This window comes from Sycon ciliatum, chromosome 6, assembly GCF_964019385.1.
Source record: "Sycon ciliatum chromosome 6, ocSycCili1.1, whole genome shotgun sequence".
Lineage (NCBI taxonomy): Eukaryota > Metazoa > Porifera > Calcarea > Leucosolenida > Sycettidae > Sycon > Sycon ciliatum.
In genome coordinates, this window is record NC_088648.1 from 21,378,104 (window position 1) to 21,397,965 (window position 19,862).

General features: G+C 48.7%; 1 protein-coding gene across 1 annotated transcript in view; it reads left to right on the forward strand.

Moving 5' to 3' along the window:
- Positions 1 to 317: 317 nt before the first annotated feature.
- Positions 318 to 19,862, forward strand: part of LOC135819663 (pneumococcal serine-rich repeat protein-like) — a 102,938-nt gene continuing 83,393 nt past the window's right edge. Inside the window, exons 1-10 of the mRNA XM_065332912.1 lie at positions 318 to 793; positions 2,865 to 2,919; positions 3,981 to 4,293; positions 5,019 to 5,845; positions 7,835 to 7,877; positions 9,080 to 9,906; positions 10,666 to 10,708; positions 11,887 to 12,713; positions 16,716 to 16,758; positions 18,749 to 19,575. Coding sequence (XP_065188984.1) covers positions 2,905 to 2,919; positions 3,981 to 4,293; positions 5,019 to 5,845; positions 7,835 to 7,877; positions 9,080 to 9,906; positions 10,666 to 10,708; positions 11,887 to 12,713; positions 16,716 to 16,758; positions 18,749 to 19,575 — 3,765 coding nt within the window. The 5' untranslated portion in view covers positions 318 to 793; positions 2,865 to 2,904. The remainder of the gene's footprint in view (positions 794 to 2,864; positions 2,920 to 3,980; positions 4,294 to 5,018; positions 5,846 to 7,834; positions 7,878 to 9,079; positions 9,907 to 10,665; positions 10,709 to 11,886; positions 12,714 to 16,715; positions 16,759 to 18,748; positions 19,576 to 19,862) is intronic.

Below are 19,862 nucleotides of genomic sequence, written 5' to 3' on the forward strand. Positions count from 1 at the left end.
ACACTGTTGTGTGGCAGAAATCCAAGAGAGCTAGTCCGTGACACACTACTCAGTACTGTCACTAGTCAGAACAACAGATGGCTTGATCAGTGACTGACCAAGCCATCTGTTGTTCTGACTAGTGTATGGTATGCTGTTCAGTCCGTTCGTTTTGCGAACTACAAACTGGCCCCCAACCCCAACATGACTGTCTGGACATCCAGGCCAGTTCTGCGGACAGAGGTTGTATGACCGATACAGGCATGTCATCCACAAAACGTAACACGGACCCGCGTAGATCTACCCACCCGTACCCGGACCCGGCCAGGGCCACCCTCACGCACTGCTGTTGCTGCTGCGGAAGATCTACGCGGTAGCTAGCTCACCTCGGCGAAACGAGCACCATTTCCACACTGGAGCTTCGTGGTGAAATATTTTCACTGCAGCGCTAGCTGTAGTTTCTTCAGTTTTTCATGCTACAGCCAGTACAGGCAGCCTTTAGACGAGTTGTTGTAGGCAGCGAGGTGGTGTTAGTTTGGCCGTCTGCTGCTTCGTGTCGAAGTTTGTTTGGTTGCAGGCTGTGTAAGAATCTGTTTGTTGGCCAAAGGGTTTCATCGAAGTTTCCTTGTGGCTCGGAGGCTCCATTCGACTGCTCCATACCGTCACGACGTAGAGAACCGGTACCCGCGGCCTATCCACCCACGACGTTCAAAGTCGTGTCCAGGATTCAAGCAAACCGTGACTCCTGGCTGCAGGAGCGCTCGCCACTGGACGTTCATCGTCCCCGTTTGTCATGGTGTTCCAGTGATTCTGGGTAAGGGGACTGGTTGGCCAGTGTTGTTCGGTTCTTGGGGATTGTTGTTCGTTCTCGTTTCCTGAACTGGCCGCAGAGCACGGGTAACGGGTATGCATGGCTCATACTCCAGGCGCGTCGGAACGACTTTGGAAGTGGGGCGGCCATGGAAGGGGGGTCCGGGGGTCGTCCCGCGGGAAAAAAATTTCAAAAATTAAAGCCAATTGCAAGCATTTCCGGGCATTTGGTGCCATTTCAGTGTACGGTAACTACAATGAAAGACTTTTTGATTCTGCAAAAAAACAAGAAGATGCTACGATCGGGGACAAACGTTACCCTCCCCCGGGAAAAAAATTCAAAAATTGAAGCCAATTGCAAGCATTCCCAGGCATTTGGTGCCATTTCAGTGTACATGGACTTTTGATTCTGCAACAAACCACGATCGGGGACAAGGATATTTGCCACGTTTGCGCTGAGATCATCGCACGCGCTTTGTTGCAGTGTGCTAAAAAAAAAAAAAAAAAAAAAAAAAACGGCCGAAAAAGTGGGGCGGCCATGGCCGCCCCGGCCGGTGCGGTTCCGACACCCTTGTACTCCTTTGAGCGTTTCAACAACTCAATGACTATTTTGCTTGTGTACTGCGATTGGGAGTAAAGTACGGTGAATAGGTGTGGGTTCTCTTCATTCGGTGAGTGCGTTCGATTACACACTTGAATCGATTCATGAATCCATTCGCATGCATTCAAGTCGTTCGATTTCATGTCATGAGCCCTGGAATCGATTCGGAATCCATTCACTCTATTCACATGGGTGATGTGAATAGCGCGAATCGATTCATGAATCGATTCATGAATCGATTCGCGTGCATAATCGAACGCACTCAGTAGAGTTGAGTCGAGCCAGCTGCAGTTCCCGGGGGCCGAAAGGCTGGCTTACCCCCCTTTCCATGTCCACGACAGTACATGTACATGATATTAAAAGTCTTACCAGAACTCCGTCTACAGAGGAACGTTGACTACCGGTCAGAGTGTTTCTATGCATGGCATGCGTGGAATATATGGACTGTAACTTCGAAGTATATGTACCAGTACAGTCGCGGTCAAAGAAATGCGACCCGCGACTCAAAAGCAGCTCCGCATTTCTATTTCACCGTGCATGGTCGAATAACCCATCCGGGAGGGCCAGAGCTCCTGGTTCGGACTCCCCGATACACGTTGCAATGCAAATGGAGTGAAGCTTCCTTGTAAATTTGCTGAGCGGAGGGCTCGACATGCTTCTCGTACTCTGGAGGCGCGTTCTCGACGTTGAGAGCAGCCAACTTCCTCAAGTTGACGTCATAATATGATGCAATGTGCGCGGATTATCAGACATATCCTGGACCTTAGCTAGTACAAAATAGCACAAGGAATGTTTGATGGTTTGATAAGCTGTACAAACGCCGTATATCACTCTGGCCAGAGGAGCATTGCATCAAAACAATGCTGTCAACTTGAAATTCTGTAGGGACAAAACTGTATGCGTGAGCTGCCTACTCTTGGGGGTGATGCACTCTTGTCAATGCTCAGTGCACACTCTTGGAACCTTGCCTCCACTGAAACAAAAGTGTGAAGCACTTTTAAAATTTTAGGGTTTCTTTGGAATCTGCAGGCAGGCATAGTGGGATGGTCTGAGACCATGATTGAGAAACAGAGGGTACCAGGTTCAAGTCCTGCTTAGAAGTCTGATCTACTCACCTCCCACCGCTTAGGAACTGCATCTGCGCCTTGATCCAAGAGGGCAGTGGCGTTCCTGCGGATACGGAAAACCGGGCCTTTGATTGAGAAACAGAGGGTACCAGGTTCAAGTCCTGCTTGGAAGTCTGATCTACTCACCTCCCAACGCTTAGGAACTGCATCTGCGCCTTGATCCAAGAGGGTAGTGGCGTTCCTGCGGATACGGAAAAACTGGGCCTTTGGCCGAGTCTCACGCGAACTGTGATTTTTTTGAATCTGCACCCGCTGAAAACATTCTGTAGAATGTTATCCATTGCTACATCACTCATGATGTGCCACGTCTATTTTGGTGTGGTTTATTGTGTGTATATGTACAACAGATGGTGACTGACGTCCGTGACTTTTGTTGTTGTCGCAGTCATGGCTACAGCAGAGGTATGAATTGTCCACACATCATTGCTTTGCCCAATTCTGAAAATGTTTTCTCAAAGACATCTTACAGTGTGCACACACATACACACATGTTTGCATGCGCACATACACTCGCAATCACACGCACATGCACACACACACGCACACGCACACACACACACACACACACACACACACACACACACACGTGTGCCCACACACACACACGTGTGCCCACACACACACACGTGTGCCCACACACACACACACACGTGCGCCCACACACACACACACACACACACACACACACACACACACACACACACACACACACACTTGTTCACATACATACAATATATATACACGCATGCAAGTATACACACACACACACACACACGCACAAAACACACACACACACACACATGTACCAGCTCCATGCTATCATTTGACTGTTAAAACTTGTGCCAATACGTGTAAAGGGCCATGTGGTATTATTGATTATCTTCAGCGAACAGTAACGCTTCAATGTGGCCTACCTCAGCCAACCAGGCCCCTGAAATGGCAGTGGCCAAACGCAAGCAATAAGCCCATACGAGTATATCGGCAGCTAGCCAGGGCTGTCTCGTCCCCCGATGAACACTTGATCAACACAGCACAGATCTCTGGCAGTTTACAAAAAAACAGAACTTGCATGGCGCGAGGTATGCTGCTAAGTACTGGTCGTAACCAGGGAGTTGTTAAATACCGGTATTTTACGACTCCCTGGTCGTACCTTACTGGCAGCTTCTGTGATTCTCAGCTCATGGTATGCTAGTCCTTGGCAGATACTGCGGGCAGAATTTTTTGTCTTCAAAATTTGGTACTTTTGTGGACGTTTTCATGCATGTTTGGTATGTGGATAAAGAAATGGAGCAGAATTCAAGGCAAGGTGAAGTACCTGCCATAAGTTTTGTATGGTTCTGCCAATTTCACTGCTTTTCAAGCAGAATCTGCCAATTTCACTGCTTTTCAAGCAGAATCTGCCAATTTTTTCGAGCATTATCCGCCAAGGTCGACTGTATGCACTCTGTATGTTGTTATTGCAGAACCACGCGGTCAACACATGGCCATGGTCAAGCCAGATGTTCCGCAAGTGGATCCCACGCCTCCAAACAGCGCTCAGCTGCGATGCAATTCGTGTTGAATGCTGTGCCAAGCGGTTGATCTCCGATGCGCAGAAGAAGGAATTGATGGCGATAAAAGATTCTGCCAAACACAATGACCGACTGCTAGATATGCTGAGCAGGGGTACAGCTGAGACTTTCCACACCTTCTGTAGTATTGTGCGTAGCACCGAACCTGAAGAAAACTTTTCAAAGTTCCTAGATGACATGCAGTCAGTGGATACCTTTGTTGGAGGTAATTAGAATTGTTATCAGTCAGGTGACTGAGAGAGACTCACAGAATTGTACATAGGGGGTGTAGCTCGACCATCTATGGTGTAGTGACCATGTACCACCGACAACCTCATAGCCGCCATTTTGCCTGTTTAAACTATGTAGTACCTATGACAGCGATTTTCTAGTGTAGTGACGGCACTACGCTGACTGCACAAGAGCTCTACTCCTAGTACGGTATACAGGCAGTATTGCGTGTGCTTGGATTTTTTTTGGTCCATTTCCATACAGGGCATATTGAGGGCACCAAACAGCGCTGAAGTTGTGCAAAAGTGTTTGTCACGATGTGTGTGTGTGTGTGTGTGTTTATGTGTGTGTGTGTGTGTGTGTGTGTGTGTGTGTGTGTGTGTGTGTGTGTGTGTGTGTGTGTGTGTGTGTGTGTGTGTGTGTTTATGTTTATGTGTGTTGGGGGAGGGGTCGATTCACATGGCTTTGCCAGTTGTGTGGATTAGACAGTTATCTTGGGTTTGTCTTGATCTGTTTGAATCAAAATCGGATCTGCTATTGTTGCTATAAGAGAAAATCTGTGGGTGCACATCCAGTGCATTTGCAGATTTGGTGTGCTTCTCTTGTGACGGGGGTATACATGGTATATGGTACATGGTGTGTGCATGCAAGCAGGCATTTTGCAAGGCAGTGAAAAAACACTTTGTCTATTTGCTGTTCTCTGTGTCCTCACTAACACAGGCAGTGAAGATGCAGCAACTAGAGTAACTCAACGTCAATCAGACCAGTTCAGCAGGAAACCATTACCATCACCCAGCCAAACAACTCGGTCTCCGCCAGCCACAGCACCCAGACCAAAGCCTATTGTTGAACCCCAGGCCACCCACGCATTTCCCTCCAAGCGCAGCAGTATCTCCGAAAGGAAAGCGGCCTTGAATCCAGCCAGCCAGGAAGGGAAACTGGCTGGAACTTTACCTTCGAAACCTAGTCGAGCCCCCAAGCCTCCCACTCGCCCAAAGCCCGTCACTCCCCACAACACATCAAGAACAGTGGAAACTGAGGATCCCGCTACGGTTCACAGTGTGCAGCCGGTAGTGACTTCTGATCCCGTTTCTCCTTCACGACCACCGCTCTGTGACCGCACACTTCTAGCGGCAGGCAGTACCCAACCAGATGGCACTGAGGCGGCGACATCTGGCCCAGCTGATCCCAAGTCCTCTCCGAAACCTGGACAAGCTGCTCCGTCCAGGTCTGCTAGTGTCTCTACACTTAAATCTAGTTTTGAATCGGATAGGCAAGAAACAGGGAGACTGGTCCCGGATCGAGCCCCGAAGCCAAAACAGCGCTCAAACTCCACGTCAATTGCCAGCACAGCTAGCTTGGACAGGAGCCCAGCCATAGCAGTTGGCAAAGACACGGGCGGACATGCGGTGCAGCATGTACAGCAACCAGCGCCCCCCGCAGAAGGCTTATCTGCCAAGCACATTGCTCCGCCTAAGACTGGACGCGAGTCGATCGCCAAGACAGTAACAGGAGATTCAGCAACGCCTCCCCGTGCAAACTCTCTGGTAAGAGATATAATTATAAGTTTCAGGAGTCGCAGTGCACTATGCTTAAACTTATAATATAATACAATATTTGAGCCGCGCCAAGCTAAAAAGTGGCTTCGTGTTTTGCCAACAAATCGAGAAAATCACCAAAACGTCACAGTTGGCAAAATTCTACTCGAGCGCGATCGCGAAAATATTCACTTTCATTCAAATTCGAAAGAGGATGAAGAGAGAAGCCTTTTTATGTTTGAGCAACACTTCTTCAGTGTTCCCTCTTTCATCGTTGTGGGGATTCCTCAGTGCTGCCAGAGATCGTAATGGGAGCTTCTAGAGAATGTGGAGGTGAGCAGGATGACAGTCATTCTGTATCCGTGCGCGTTGACGGGGAAGAGTCGCTCATTCACAGTGGCTGTGTTTCTTATCGTGGCCACGACTGGAGTGACGAGTATAGCTCTGGGGAGACGTCTACAAGCCCTCCGACTATCATTCTGACAAGCGGCCCGGTGAGTTGGCTCTTGCTGCGATGTTTCACTTTGTTTCGGCTACCTTCAATTTAGTGTTCATGACGTGGCGTACTGGATTCCAAAATTTCCTCGTTTCAAGGAAATAGAGCCACACGACGAAGCGATGCATTGATTCTACCTGCTAGCATATTGTCCCGTGGCGACTTCTACCAGTATCCTTGGCAGGGAAGGAGAATGACATGGACTAGGACGGACAAAGAACCAGTGCCGCTTGTTAGCGATGTGCAGTCTACTGGACCTACATGTATATGTAGGAGATCTCTGGCACAGCACTACGAGCTACATGAAAGGATTAATTCATCCTGGCATAGGTGATTGGAGAGAGTATGACGGACTGTCTTGGTAAGATGCGACGTTCCCCAACCCAGCGAAAAATATAGTCACAACATCATGATGAATGATATGAAAATTTGTATTGAATGATAAAATGACATGAGTCAGGATGAACATTTTCAAACGTAGATCTGTTATTTCTTTTTTCTTGGATCTTCTAATTAGAACACAAGTTTTCATTCTTCTTGTATTGCTTGCACACCTGCTAAGCTTTGTCTCCACTTGGTGTCCCATGTTTTCTTGGAGTTTCGGAAGGTCTTAGAATCCTTAGTGTCATTGATACCAGCCATTCTGTGACATGTGCTCAGTGTAGGCTTATTTATGGCACATATACATTTCAGATGGGCACCAAAATTTCCATGATGGAAGTTGGATATATAGACATCACTTTGGCATGAAAAAAGAAATTTCCAAAAATTATGCCTAAGCCACCTTTTAGCTTGGCTCGGCTCATTTTTGTAATGGAAAACTGAAGTCAGCACAGAGTGGGATCGACATCAATCCACGCTCTTTGCATTTTTCTGGGGCAGGAGGGAAGGGGGGGGGGGGTGGGGGTGCAGCTGATGATCAGATGCTTGTACACAACTGTACACTGATACCTGGTTTACAAGTACGCGAGAGGTCCGAGACCGGGCACTACCCAGAACTTTGAATTTACCGTTACTCTGAGTCACATACTGTCAACTTTGCGAATAACGACATTCGGCGGGGCATCAGAAAAGTGTCCTTATTCGCGAAGTGTCCTTATACCCGAAGTCCCATTTAAATGTATGTGAACCTATAATTTGTATAGTATGACATGTATATCAAAATGAAGCTCTTTTCATGTTTTTATGACATATTACAGCCTTCTTTGATCAGCATAATTCGATTGAGCTCCTTGAAGACCACGTGTTCTGAAAGTATTATTGTCGGCCGTGATTTTTGTTAGAAGGAAATTACACTTCAAGTCAATTTTTACACAAATCCCATTCTGGTAGGTTAATGCCAACACGTTTGTATTTTGGCGGATGTGCGCTGATTCAAATGGGAATGTAGGGTGCAGGGAGCATTGTGGCTTCCTCAAACAAACGCCATTCAACTCAGCAGCCAGAAGATATTTCATGCTCACTTCATTTTGTGTATGCCTATACGTGTGTTGACTTTGCAGGGTCAAGCAGGCAACACAGGGCCATGGTCAAGCCAGCATTTCCGTAAGTGGATCCCACGTCTCAAAGCAGCGCTCAGCTGCGTTGCAATTCGTGCGGAATGCCTAGCTAAGGAGCTGCTCACCGATACGCAGAAAAAGGAATTGTTGGGAGTAGAATATGATTCTGCCAAACACAATGACCGACTGCTAGATATGCTGAGCAGGGGTACAGCTGAGACTTTCCACACTTTCTGTAGTATAGTGCGTAGCACCGAACCTGAAGCAAACTTTTCAAAGTTCCTAGATGACATGAAGTCAGTGGATACCTTTGTTGGAGGTACTGTATAGCAGGAAATTTTCGGACGGAAATATTTTCGGACAAAGCCGAATTTCGACATTACGTACGGATTTTATTTTCGTACAGTGGTGCATGCTAAATACACGTGTTTGCTTGCGGTACGCATGTATAGTGTACATAACTTCACAGGAACAAATTTTAGTACGGAATTAATTTTAGTACAAAAGAGGCCGTGTACGAAATCGTACGAAAATAAATTCCGTCCGAAAATTTCCTGCTATACAGTAATTAGAATTGTTATCAGTGAGGTGACTGAGAGACACTCACAGAATTGTACATAGGGGGTGTAGCTCAACCATCTGTGGTGTAGTGACCATGTACCACCGGCAACCTCATAGCCGCCATTTTGCCTGTTAAGACTATGTAGTAGCTATGACAGCGATTTTCTAGTGTAGTGACGGCACTACGCTGACTGCACAAGAGCTCTACTCCTAGTACGGTATACAGGCAGTATTGCGTGTGCTTGGAATCTTTTTGGTCCATTTCCATACAGGGCATATTGAGGGCACCAAACAGCGCTGAAGTTGTGCAAAAGTGTTTGTCACGATGTGTGTGTGTATGTGTGTGTGTGTGTGTGTGTGTGTGTGTGTGTGTGTGTGTGTTTATGTGTGTTGGGGGAGGGGGGGGGGGGGGGGGTCGATTCACATGGCTTTGCCAGTTGTGTGGATTAGACAGTTATCTTGGGTTTGTCTTGATCTGTTTGAATCAAAATCGGATCCGCTATTGTTGCTATAAAGAGAAAATCTGTGGGTGCACATCCAGTGCATTTGCAGATTTGGTGTGCTTCTCTTGCGACGGGCGTATACATGGTATATGGTACATGGTATGTGCATGCAAGCAGGCATTTTGCAAGGCAGTGAAAAAACACTTCTGGCTATTTGCTGTTCTCTGTGTCCTCACTAACACAGGCAGTGAAGATGCAGCAACTAGAGTAACTCAACGTCAATCAGACCAGTTCAGCAGGAACCCATTACCATCACCCAGCCAAACAACTCGGTCTCCGCCAGCCACAGCACCCAAACCAAAGCCTATTGTTGAACCCCAGGCCACTCACGCATCTCCCTCCAAGCGCAGCAGTATCTCCGAAAGGAAAGCGGCCTTGAATCCAGCCAGCCAGGAAGGGAAACTGGCTGGAACTTTACCTTCGAAACCCAGTCGAGCCCCCCAGCCTCCTACTCGCCCAAAGCCCGTCACTCCCCACAACACATCAAGAACAGTGGAAACTAAGGATCCCGCTACGGTTCACAGTGTGCAGCCGGTAGTGACTTCTGATCCCGTTTCTCCTTCACGACCACCGCTCTGTGACCGCACATTACTAGCGGCAGGCGGTAACCAACCAGATGGCACTGAGGCGGCGACATCTGGCCCAGCTGATCCCAAGTCCTCTCCGAAACCTGGACAAGCTGCTCTTTTGAGGTCTGCTAATGCCTCTACACTTGAATCTAGTTTTGAATGGGATAGGCAAGAAACAGGGAGACTGGTCCCGGATCGAGCCCTAAAGCCAAAACAGCGCCCAAACTCCACGTCAATTGCCAGCACAGCTTGCTTGGACAGGAGCCCAGCCATAGCAGTTGGCAAAGACACGGGCGGACATGCGGTGCAGCTTGTACAGCAACCAGCGCCCCCCGCAGAAAGCTTATCTGCCAAGCACATTGCTCCGCCTAAGACTGGACGCGAGTCGATCGCCAAGACAGTAACAGGAGATTCAGCAACGCCTCCCCGTGCAAACTCTCTGGTAAGAGATATAATTATAAGTTTCAGGAGTCGCAGTGCACTATGCTTAAACTTATAATATAATACAATATTTATGTAATGGAAAACTGAAGTCAGCACAGAGTGGGATCGACATCAATCCACGCTCTTTGCATTTTTCTGGGGCAGGAGGGAAGGGGGGGGGGGGGCAGCTGATGATCAGATGCTTTTACACAACTGTACACTGATACCTGGTTAACAAGTACGCGAGAGGTCCGAGACCGGGCACTACCCAGAACTTTGAATTTACCGTTACTCTGAGTCACATACTGTCAACTTTGCGAATAACGACATTCGGCGGGGCATCAGAAAAGTGTCCTTATTCGCGAAGTGTCCTTATACCCGAAGTCCCATTTAAATGTATGTGAACCTGTAATTTGTATAGTATGACATGTATATCAAAATGAAGCTCTTTTCATGTTTTTATGACATATTACAGCCTTCTTTGATCAGCATAATTCGATTGAGCTCCTTGAAGACCACGTGTTCTGAAAGTATTATTGTCGGCCGTGATTTTTGTTAGAAGGAAATTACACTTCAAGTCAATTTTTACACAAATCCCATTCTGGTAGGTTAATGCCAACACGTTTGTATTTTGGCGGATGTGCGCTGATTCAAATGGGAATGTAGGGTGCAGGGAGCATTGCGGCTTCCTCAAACAAACGCCATTCAACTCAGCAGCCAGAAGATATTTCATGCTCACTTCATTTTGTGTATGCCTATACGTGTGTTGACTTTGCAGGGTCAAGCAGGCAACACAGGGCCATGGTTAAGCCAGCATTTCCGTAAGTGGATCCCACGTCTCAAAGCAGCGCTCAGCTGCGTTGCAATTCGTGCGGAATGCCTAGCTAAGGAGCTGCTCACCGATACGCAGAAAAAGGAATTGTTGGGAGTAGAATATGATTCTGCCAAACACAATGACCGACTGCTAGATATGCTGAGCAGGGGTACAGCTGAGACTTTCCACACTTTCTGTAGTATAGTGCGTAGCACCGAACCTGAAGCAAACTTTTCAAAGTTCCTAGATGACATGAAGTCAGTGGATACCTTTGTTGGAGGTACTGTATAGCAGGAAATTTTCGGACGGAAATATTTTCGGACAAAGCCGAATTTCGACATTACGTACGGATTTTATTTTCGTACAGTGGTGCATGCTAAATACACGTGTTTGCTTGCGGTACGCATGTATAGTGTACATAACTTCACAGGAACAAATTTTAGTACGGAATAAATTTTAGTACAAAAGAGGCCGTGTACGAAATCGTACGAAAATAAATTCCGTCCGAAAATTTCCTGCTATACAGTAATTAGAATTGTTATCAGTGAGGTGACTGAGAGACACTCACAGAATTGTACATAGGGGGTGTAGCTCAACCATCTGTGGTGTAGTGACCATGTACCACCGGCAACCTCATAGCCGCCATTTTGCCTGTTAAAACTATGTAGTACCTATGACAGCGATTTTCTAGTGTAGTGACGGCACTACGCTGACTGCACAAGAGCTCTACTCCTAGTACGGTATACAGGCAGTATTGCGTGTGCTTGGAATCTTTTTGGTCCATTTCCATACAGGGCATATTGATGGCATCAAACAGCGCTGAAGTTGTGCAAAAGTGTTTGTCACGATGTGTGTGTGTGTGTGTGTGTGTGTGTGTGTGTGCATGTGTTTATGTATGTTGGGGGGGGGGGGGGTCGATTTACATGGCTTCGCCAGTTGTGTGGATTAGACAGTTATCTTGGGTTTGTCTTGATCTGTTTCAATCAAAATCGGATCCGCTATCGTTGCTATAAAGAGAAAATCTGTGGGTGCACATGCAGTGCATTTGCAGATTTGGTGTGCTTCTCTTGTGACGGGCGTATACATGGTATATGGTACATGGTGTGTGCATGCAAGCAGGCATTTTGCAAGGCAGTGAAAAAACACTTTGTCTATTTGCTGTTCTCTGTGTCCTCACTAACACAGGCAGTGAAGATGCAGCAACTAGAGTAACTCAACGTCAATCAGACCAGTTCAGCAGAAACCCATTACCATCACCCAGCCAAACAACTCGGTCTCCGCCAGCCACAGCACCCAAACCAAAGCCCATTGTTGAACCCCAGGCCACTCACGCATCGCCCTCCAAGCGCAGCAGTATCTCCGAAAGGTTAGCGGCCTCGAATTCAGCCAGCCAGGAAGGGAAACTGGCTGGAACTTTACCTTCGAAACCTAGTCTAGCCCCCAAGCCTCCCACTCGCCCAAAGCCCGTCACTCCCCACAACACATCAAGAACAGTGGAAACTAAGGATCCCGCTACGGTTCACAGTGTGCAGCCGGTAGTGACTTCTGATCCCGTTTCTCCTCCACGACCATCGCTCTGTGACCGCCCACTACTAGCGGCTGGCGGCAACCAGCCAGATGGCACTGAGACGGCGACATCTGGCCCAGCTGATCCCAAGTCCTCTCCGAAACCTGGACAAGCTGCTCTTTTGAGGTCTGCTAGTGCCTCTACACTTGAATCTAGTTTTGAATGGGATAGGCAAGAAACAGGGAGACTGGTCCCGGATCGAGCCCCAAAGCCAAAACAGCGCCCAAACTCCACGTCAATTGCCAGCACAGCTAGCTTGGCCAGGAGCCCAGCAATAGCAGTTGGCGAAGACACGGGCGGACATGCGGTGCAGCATGGACAGCAACCAGCGCCCCCCGCAGAAGGCTTATCTGCCAAGCACATTGCTCCGCCTAAGACTGGACGCGAGTCGATCGCCAAGACGGTAACAGGAGATTCAGCAACGCCTCCCCGTGCAAACTCTCTGGTAAGAGATAATAATTATAAGTTTCAGGAGTCGCAGTGCACTATGCTTAAACTTATAATATAATACAATATTTTTGTAATGGAAAACTGAAGTAAGCACAGAGTGGGATCGTCATCAATCCGCACTCTTTGCATATTTCTTGAGCAGGAGGGCGGGGGGGGGGGGGGGGGGGGGGGGGCGCAGCTGCTGCAGATGCTTTAACACAACTGTGCACTGATACCTCGTTTACAAGAACGCGAGGGGTCCGAGACCGGGCACTACCCGGAACTTTGAAATTTCTGTTACTCTAAGTCACGTAATAATATAATGTTTTTATGGGGAATGGCCAGAGGTATAGATAGTACGCACAACGCCATTTCCTGCCACTAATCTGCACCAGCTATGACGTAATCGCAGAACTTCACCGTGATAGACATCCATGCAGAAAAATAGTCACACTCTGCACACACTGGGTTTCATGTGCTCTTGGTGCACATCCTGGGTCATGTGATCAAGGGAGTCGTAGGCTGTGGGGAGACGGCACAGGCAACTCTAACCCTATATCTCCCGGGGTTTCAAACCTGGGTGGCTGTTCGAAGTCCCTCTTGGGGCAGGGCCGATATACTATAAAACATGTTATTTTCGGTCAGGATGTAACTTTAAATTCGGTGATTTCGGTAGAGAAACCAAATATAGTCAGACCTCGGTTAACCGCGCAAATCCGTTTTCCACCAAAAAATATCCAGATAGGCGAGGGAACCGGATAACTGAACACACGTACTGAGTCTATCTTTATACGCATGAGGCATATCCAAAGATGTAAAATTGTACTTCCTCCGCGTCATCGAAATTGTCGCAGTTTGACTTTTGATGTAAAACGGGGTATTTACTCACCAGCACTCGTACCACAGGTAAGGAATCGGACATAGGCGACGGTTATCATTAAAGGGAGACGGCAAAGTTTTCATTTCTGTTATTGGAGGCTGAAATTGCTGAACTAGATGTAATTTCTTCGCTAATGTCGCTGCGATGGTACTTTCGACTAGCTGACATCAGTCAGGCGTTGCAGCCTGCACATTTCTCGTGCTTATAGCCATTCACTCAAAGCCTCATCACTGTTTTACCTTAGCTGGGGTGAGACTAACTTCGTGGAACAAGCGGCAACGCTTGGAGAAATATCGAGGGGTCAGCAAACTAAATGCATGCAAGAGCGATAAAATTTGTCGCTCTGGCTCGAGACACTCAGTACATGATTGTATCTGCAAGAGCCGTGTAGACTCTATATGTAGTGCTAGTGATGCATGCGCAGGTGCCGTACCGGTGATGCTGGAAAAGGGTGTGCGCTGGACGTGATAGTACACTTACCTGCATGAGCTGTGACCACACAGCTAAAATAAATGGGCATGCCACAGCTATAAAAAGTTCATTAACCCCTGCAACCGTCAACATGCAAGCACCTCCAAGTGCACCCGCACGCCCAGCTTGGGCACTCGTGCACTCATCATGCAGACAGACGCAAGCGCACACATGCACGCACACGCCACTGGTGTACCCATGCTCTGACACGCAGACACCCGCACAACGTACCGCTCACTATGGCGTGCACAAACATACAATAGACACCTTGGGTTGGGGGTTGCCATGATTTCTTTTGGACAATTCAAATATTCAAGAATATGCTCTTTGATAATAATTGATTGAGTAAAGATGCATGCCTGAAACTAGCATCCGCCCGCCAAGGGCGCACAAATGGCCACCGCGGCCCGCCGCGGGCTAAACTAGCATACTGCCCACCGAGGGCGCCCGAATGGCTAAACTAGCCTACTGCCCACCAAGGGCGCGCAAATGGCCGCCGAGGCCAGCAAACCACCCACCAAGGGCTAAACTAGCATACTGCCCACCGAGGGCGCACACATGGCCGCCGAGGCCAGCAAACCGCCCGCCGAGGGCTAAACTAGCATACTGCCCACCGAGGGCGCACACATGGCCGCCGAGGCCAGCAAACCGCCCGCCGAGGGGTAAACTAGTATACTGCCCACCGAGGGCGCTCAAATGGCCGCCGCGGCCAGCAAACCGCCCGTCGAGGGCTAAACCAGCAGACAACCCATTGAGGGTGCGCAAATTGCCACCGAGGCAAGCAAACTGCCCACCGTGGGCCGATATCATCTTGCCCGCCGAGGGCACACAAACGGCCACCAATCGCCCACCGAGGGCTCACACGACTGCCTGGCATCAGGCGTCACAACATACAGACATAATAGGAGGCCCGTTTGCCCCAAAAAAGATAGTAGTCCTAGAAACCATGGCATCCCGTTCCCCGCAACCCACAACGAGCTAGCTTTGCGACCACAGCTGCAGGTGCCGCGAATTCCTCACAATAATACCGCGCCCGTGCAGTCATACACACACTAGTTATCATGGCGAGCGCCGCTCAATAACTTACAAGCTAGGCATCCCGGCTGCCTGCCGCACATACCGTTCGCATGCAGAGCTTCTCCAGCGGCCCGCCGGCTTTACTTGCCATTCACTTGCCCCACGCTGAGCCATGAAAACACTTTGACTTGACACCGAAACTGCAACTGCAAAGAACGCTCCTTCGCACAAAGACAGCTCAGCAAAACACGTCTCCAAATAATTAGACGCCGGATCCACGATTGTCCATAACATTTTGCCAGGCCACACACGGAGCACACGGCTTAATCACGATTTGGTCACATGACACGCACTCGCAGCACTCCACCACCAGCATGCGTGTGCATGGGCTAACTAGGCTTTGCTGCGCAAAGCCCACATTTTCAAGATCGAGGTGATTCCGCCGACGGTAATCAACCGACCTCGCAACGATCGTGTATTCTTACGTCGTTGGTGGTGAAGTAGAAATCATCCAGAGCGAACAGACGACAAGCATAGCAGCTCCTGTCCTGTGGGGAAAGTCAAAGCGTTTGAGATGAGGCGCGACCAACTGACTTACAACCTTCCTTGAAATATTTCGGAACGATATTTTGCGTCCATTGACATCAGCGACGACGAGGCCTTCATCTCTGGGTGAAAACTCTCAGTCCAACTGTCCTGGAACGTTACTCTAGCCTTCAGACTATCATACTGTGTACTAATTTTGTATGGTTTAGCTTATGGAGTTGTCAGTAACAAGTGACAAGTCACTAGTCAAACTGCGAAAATTTCGATGACGCGGAGGAAGTACGTACAGGTGTATGGGTGCCATGCCGTACAGCTAGCGTGCACATTGTGTGAAACAAGTGATACAAATGGCAACTGCATGCAAGTGAGTGCTACCCGTATGCAGCCAGCAGATCAAGGAGTCATACCAGCCCCGTTTGTTTGTAAAACTCCCTGGTTTCAGCTTCTGAGGGCAACGTGCAACCTAATATGACGAAGCTTCGTACACCTTTGAACCAATTTGTTCACCAAACCATGCACCTGCATGGGGATCGCGAGGTCCAGTTATGTTGTATGCATTATGTAGGCTGTATATCGGTAACCAGGGATTAAAGAGAACCGGATAAGCGAGATCTGACTGTATCTATATTTAGATAACACCTAAAAAGGCACTAGAGTATGTACTGTATGGGAAGGGAAAGCTGGTCACTTAATTCTACAATTCAGAAGAAACCTGTCAGGTTCCTGACACCGAAATTAAAAAATACCCTAAAATAACAAGATCATGTTTACAGTATACACACTGGCATAAAACGTTGCTTGTCTGGTCTCACTTGGTGGTAGTAAGTCAAGGTTGTTCTCTCTGCTACAATTGTGAGCTGGATACGATGGCAGTAATGTCTGAATCATAGTTTGCCCTTTTGAAGAGGTCAAGGTGTCTCTTCATGATCATAATGCAGTTGAATTACTTGCTGGATTTCGGAGGATGTGCGCTGATTCATTTGGGAATGTAGGGTGCAGGGAGCGTTGTGGCTTCCTCGAACAAACACCATTCAACTCAGCATCCAGAAGATATTTCATGCTCACTTCATTTTGTGTATGCCTATATGTGTGTTGACTTTGCAGGGTCAAGCAGGCAACACAGAGCCATGTTCAAGCCAGGAGTTCCGTAAGTGGATCCTAAGTCTCAAAGCAGCGCTCAGCTGCGTTGCAATTCGTGTGGAATGCCTGGCCAAGGGACTACTCACCGATTCGCAGAAGAAGGAATTGATGGGAGTAGAATATGACTTTGCCAAACACAATTACCGACTGCTTAAAGAGGACGTTAAGGCTAAAATCAAAATTTCACCAGTTGTGGTCTTCGGGGTGCTTAGTCGAATGGTAGTGGTCCGAGGATGCTGAGACGCTCCCTTCCTACTTTAATCCCAATCAAACTCGCGCACTTCCACCGAAACTGGGTGACTGCGCCCTACTAGATGGGGATTTGTATGCAAAATGTCACTAAAAGCGCCATGTCGTACTTATGAAAGCACGGATGACCGTATCTGTAATCATTGTGCCAACTAGTAGTCTGTTGGAGGTCTAGCAACTCGGCCCCTTCTGCGGCCTCTAAGGTAGCTTGTGGTCCTTCCTCGCCTCGGATGTCCTCGGTATGCCTCGGCAGGACTCCTGTAGGAACTCTGCGCTCTGGCGAGCAGTACCTCTCCAGAGATGGCAATGAGTCGTCGGTCCTCTTCTGAAAATAGGTCCGACGACCGCAGTTGCTGCACCAGACGTCTCTGCTGGGGAGGGAGGCACTCGTAGGCGATGTCGGTCCTGGCCGACTGGAGTGCGGCCAGCTGAGTGACCGCGACTGTTTCGACTCGGGATCGGAGCTCTTCTGTGCGACTGTCGAGTTGACAGAGACGGATGATGGTGGAGGTATGTCTGGCGAGCTGTCTTGCAGGGCCGCGCCTTCCCGCTGGAGACCAGCGGATGAAGTCGGTAACTCGAGCTGCGGGGGGGGGGGGGGGGGGGGGGGGGAGCGCGACGTCTCGGGTCACGCGCTTGATGTGTCGGGTGAGGATCTCCAAGGTTCTAGTGTCCTTGATTGCGTCGAGTAAGTATAACCCAGCAACTTGGATGGCCAGTCTGGAGGCCACGTCCTGCGTAGCGGTTCCACTGTGGACTGCTTCAGGGTGAGGTCGTCATCAGGATCGGCGCGTTCTGAAGCGAGTGAACCAAGCACAATGTAGGTCGGATGCAGACAAAGTACATGCAACAAATATAATACTTGCGAGTTGGGCCCTTGACGTGTACCGAAGCGGCCAACAAATTGAAGTGAGGTCTTACCCTCACCATTTGGTTCTTATAAGACAAATTTAGGTGCCTTCGATCTATCTATTTTTTCACACTTACGTGCCATCTCACTCTTGCCAAAGCATTTTGGAAGTTGGACTAGTAAGTTTCGGCTCCACAATCCAGTGTGTCGTTACTATAAAGCTTTCATGGCTGAGGTTGTTGGTATGTCTGTTGGCTCTGGGTTCCCAGTACTCAGTAGCCGAGGTTGGTTGGTAAAGTAACACCAATTTCACTTCATGGTACCAGTGCATCTAGTGTCTGCTTCTATCAAAGCAGTGTGCTGTCTATACTGGTTACCCCAGCAGGTGTAGAGGGTGCATATGTCTTGGCCGTTTTATGCCAATGTACTCCGTGTGGTGTAGACCAGGTGTGCATTGGTGGTCGATTCACATGGCTTCGCCAGTTGTGTGGATTCGACAGTTATCTGGCGCAAGTCTTTATCTCTCTCATTCAGATCTTGTCCGCTATCGTTGCTTTAAGAGAAAATCTGTGGGTGCACATCCAGTGCATTTGCAGATTTTCGTGCTTCTCTTGTGACGGGCGTATACATGGTACATGGTGTGTGTGTGTGTGTGTGTGTGTGTGTGTGTGTGTGTGTGTGTGTGTGTGTGTGCATGTGTTGCTATGTCTAATATAGCTGCTCGCTATCATCGCTGCTGCGATGGGCATGTCTGAGGTCTGAGGTGTGTGTGTGTGTGTGTGTGTGTGTGTGTGTGTGTGTGTGTGTGTGTGCGGGTGCGTGCGTGTGTGGAAGCAGGTATTTTCGAGGCAGTGAAATGCTTTCGCTTTTTCTGTTCTCTGTGTCCTCTCTAACACAGGCAGTGAAGATGCAGCAAATAGAGTAACTCGACGTCAACCAGCCCAGTTCTTCAGGAACCCATTACCATCACCCAGCCAAGCAACTAAGTCTCCGCCAGCCCCAGCACCCGAACCAAAGCCTGTTGTTGAACCCCAGGCTACTCACACGTCTCCCTCCAAGCCCGGCAGTGTCTCCGCAAGGAAGGTAGCCTTGAATTCAGCCGGCCAGGAAGGGAAACTGGCTGGAACTCAGCCTTTGAAATCCAGTCAAGCCCCCCAGCTTCCTACTCGCCCAACGCCCGTCACTCCCTACAACACAGCAAGCCCAGTGGAAACTAAGGATCCCGCTACGGTTCACAGAGTGCAGCCGGTAGTGACTTCTGATCCAGTATCTCCTCCACGACCGCTGCTCTGTGACCGCACACTAATAGCGGCTGGCGGTAACCGACCAGATGGCACTCAGGCGGCGACATCCACCCCAGCTGATCCCAAGCCTTCTTCTAAACCTAGACAAGCTGTTCCTTCCAAGTCTGCTAGTGACTCCACACTAGCATCCAGTTTTGAATCGGATAGGTACGAAACAGTCAGACTGGATTCGAATCAAGCACCAGAGCAAAAACCGCACCAAAAGTCTCAAGCTGGTACCAGGCCAGCTAGCTTAGCCATTGACCAAGCAATAGCTGTTGGCAAAGACCCTGATAAACATGCAGTGCAGCATGTCCAGCGACCAGCGCCCCCCGCAGAAACCTTATCTGCCAAGCAAACTGCTCCGTCTAAGACTGGACGCTTTTGGAGCCGCAAGAAGGCAACAGGAGATTCAGCAACGTCTCCCCGGGCAAACTCCCATGTAAGAGACATAATTATAAGTTTCAGGAGTCGCAGTGCGTTCTGCTTAAACTTATTGTTGTAATGGAAAACTGAAGTCACCTAAAAGTCACTGGAGTATGTACTGTACGCAAAGGGAAAGCTGATTACTCAATTCTACATTTCACCAGAAACCTGTCAGGTTCCTGACACCGAAATTAAAAAAAACCTAAAATAACAATAATCATGTTTACAGTATACACACTGGCATAAAACGTTGCTTGTCTGGTCTCACTTGGTGGTAGTAAGTCAAGGTCGTTCTCTCTGCTA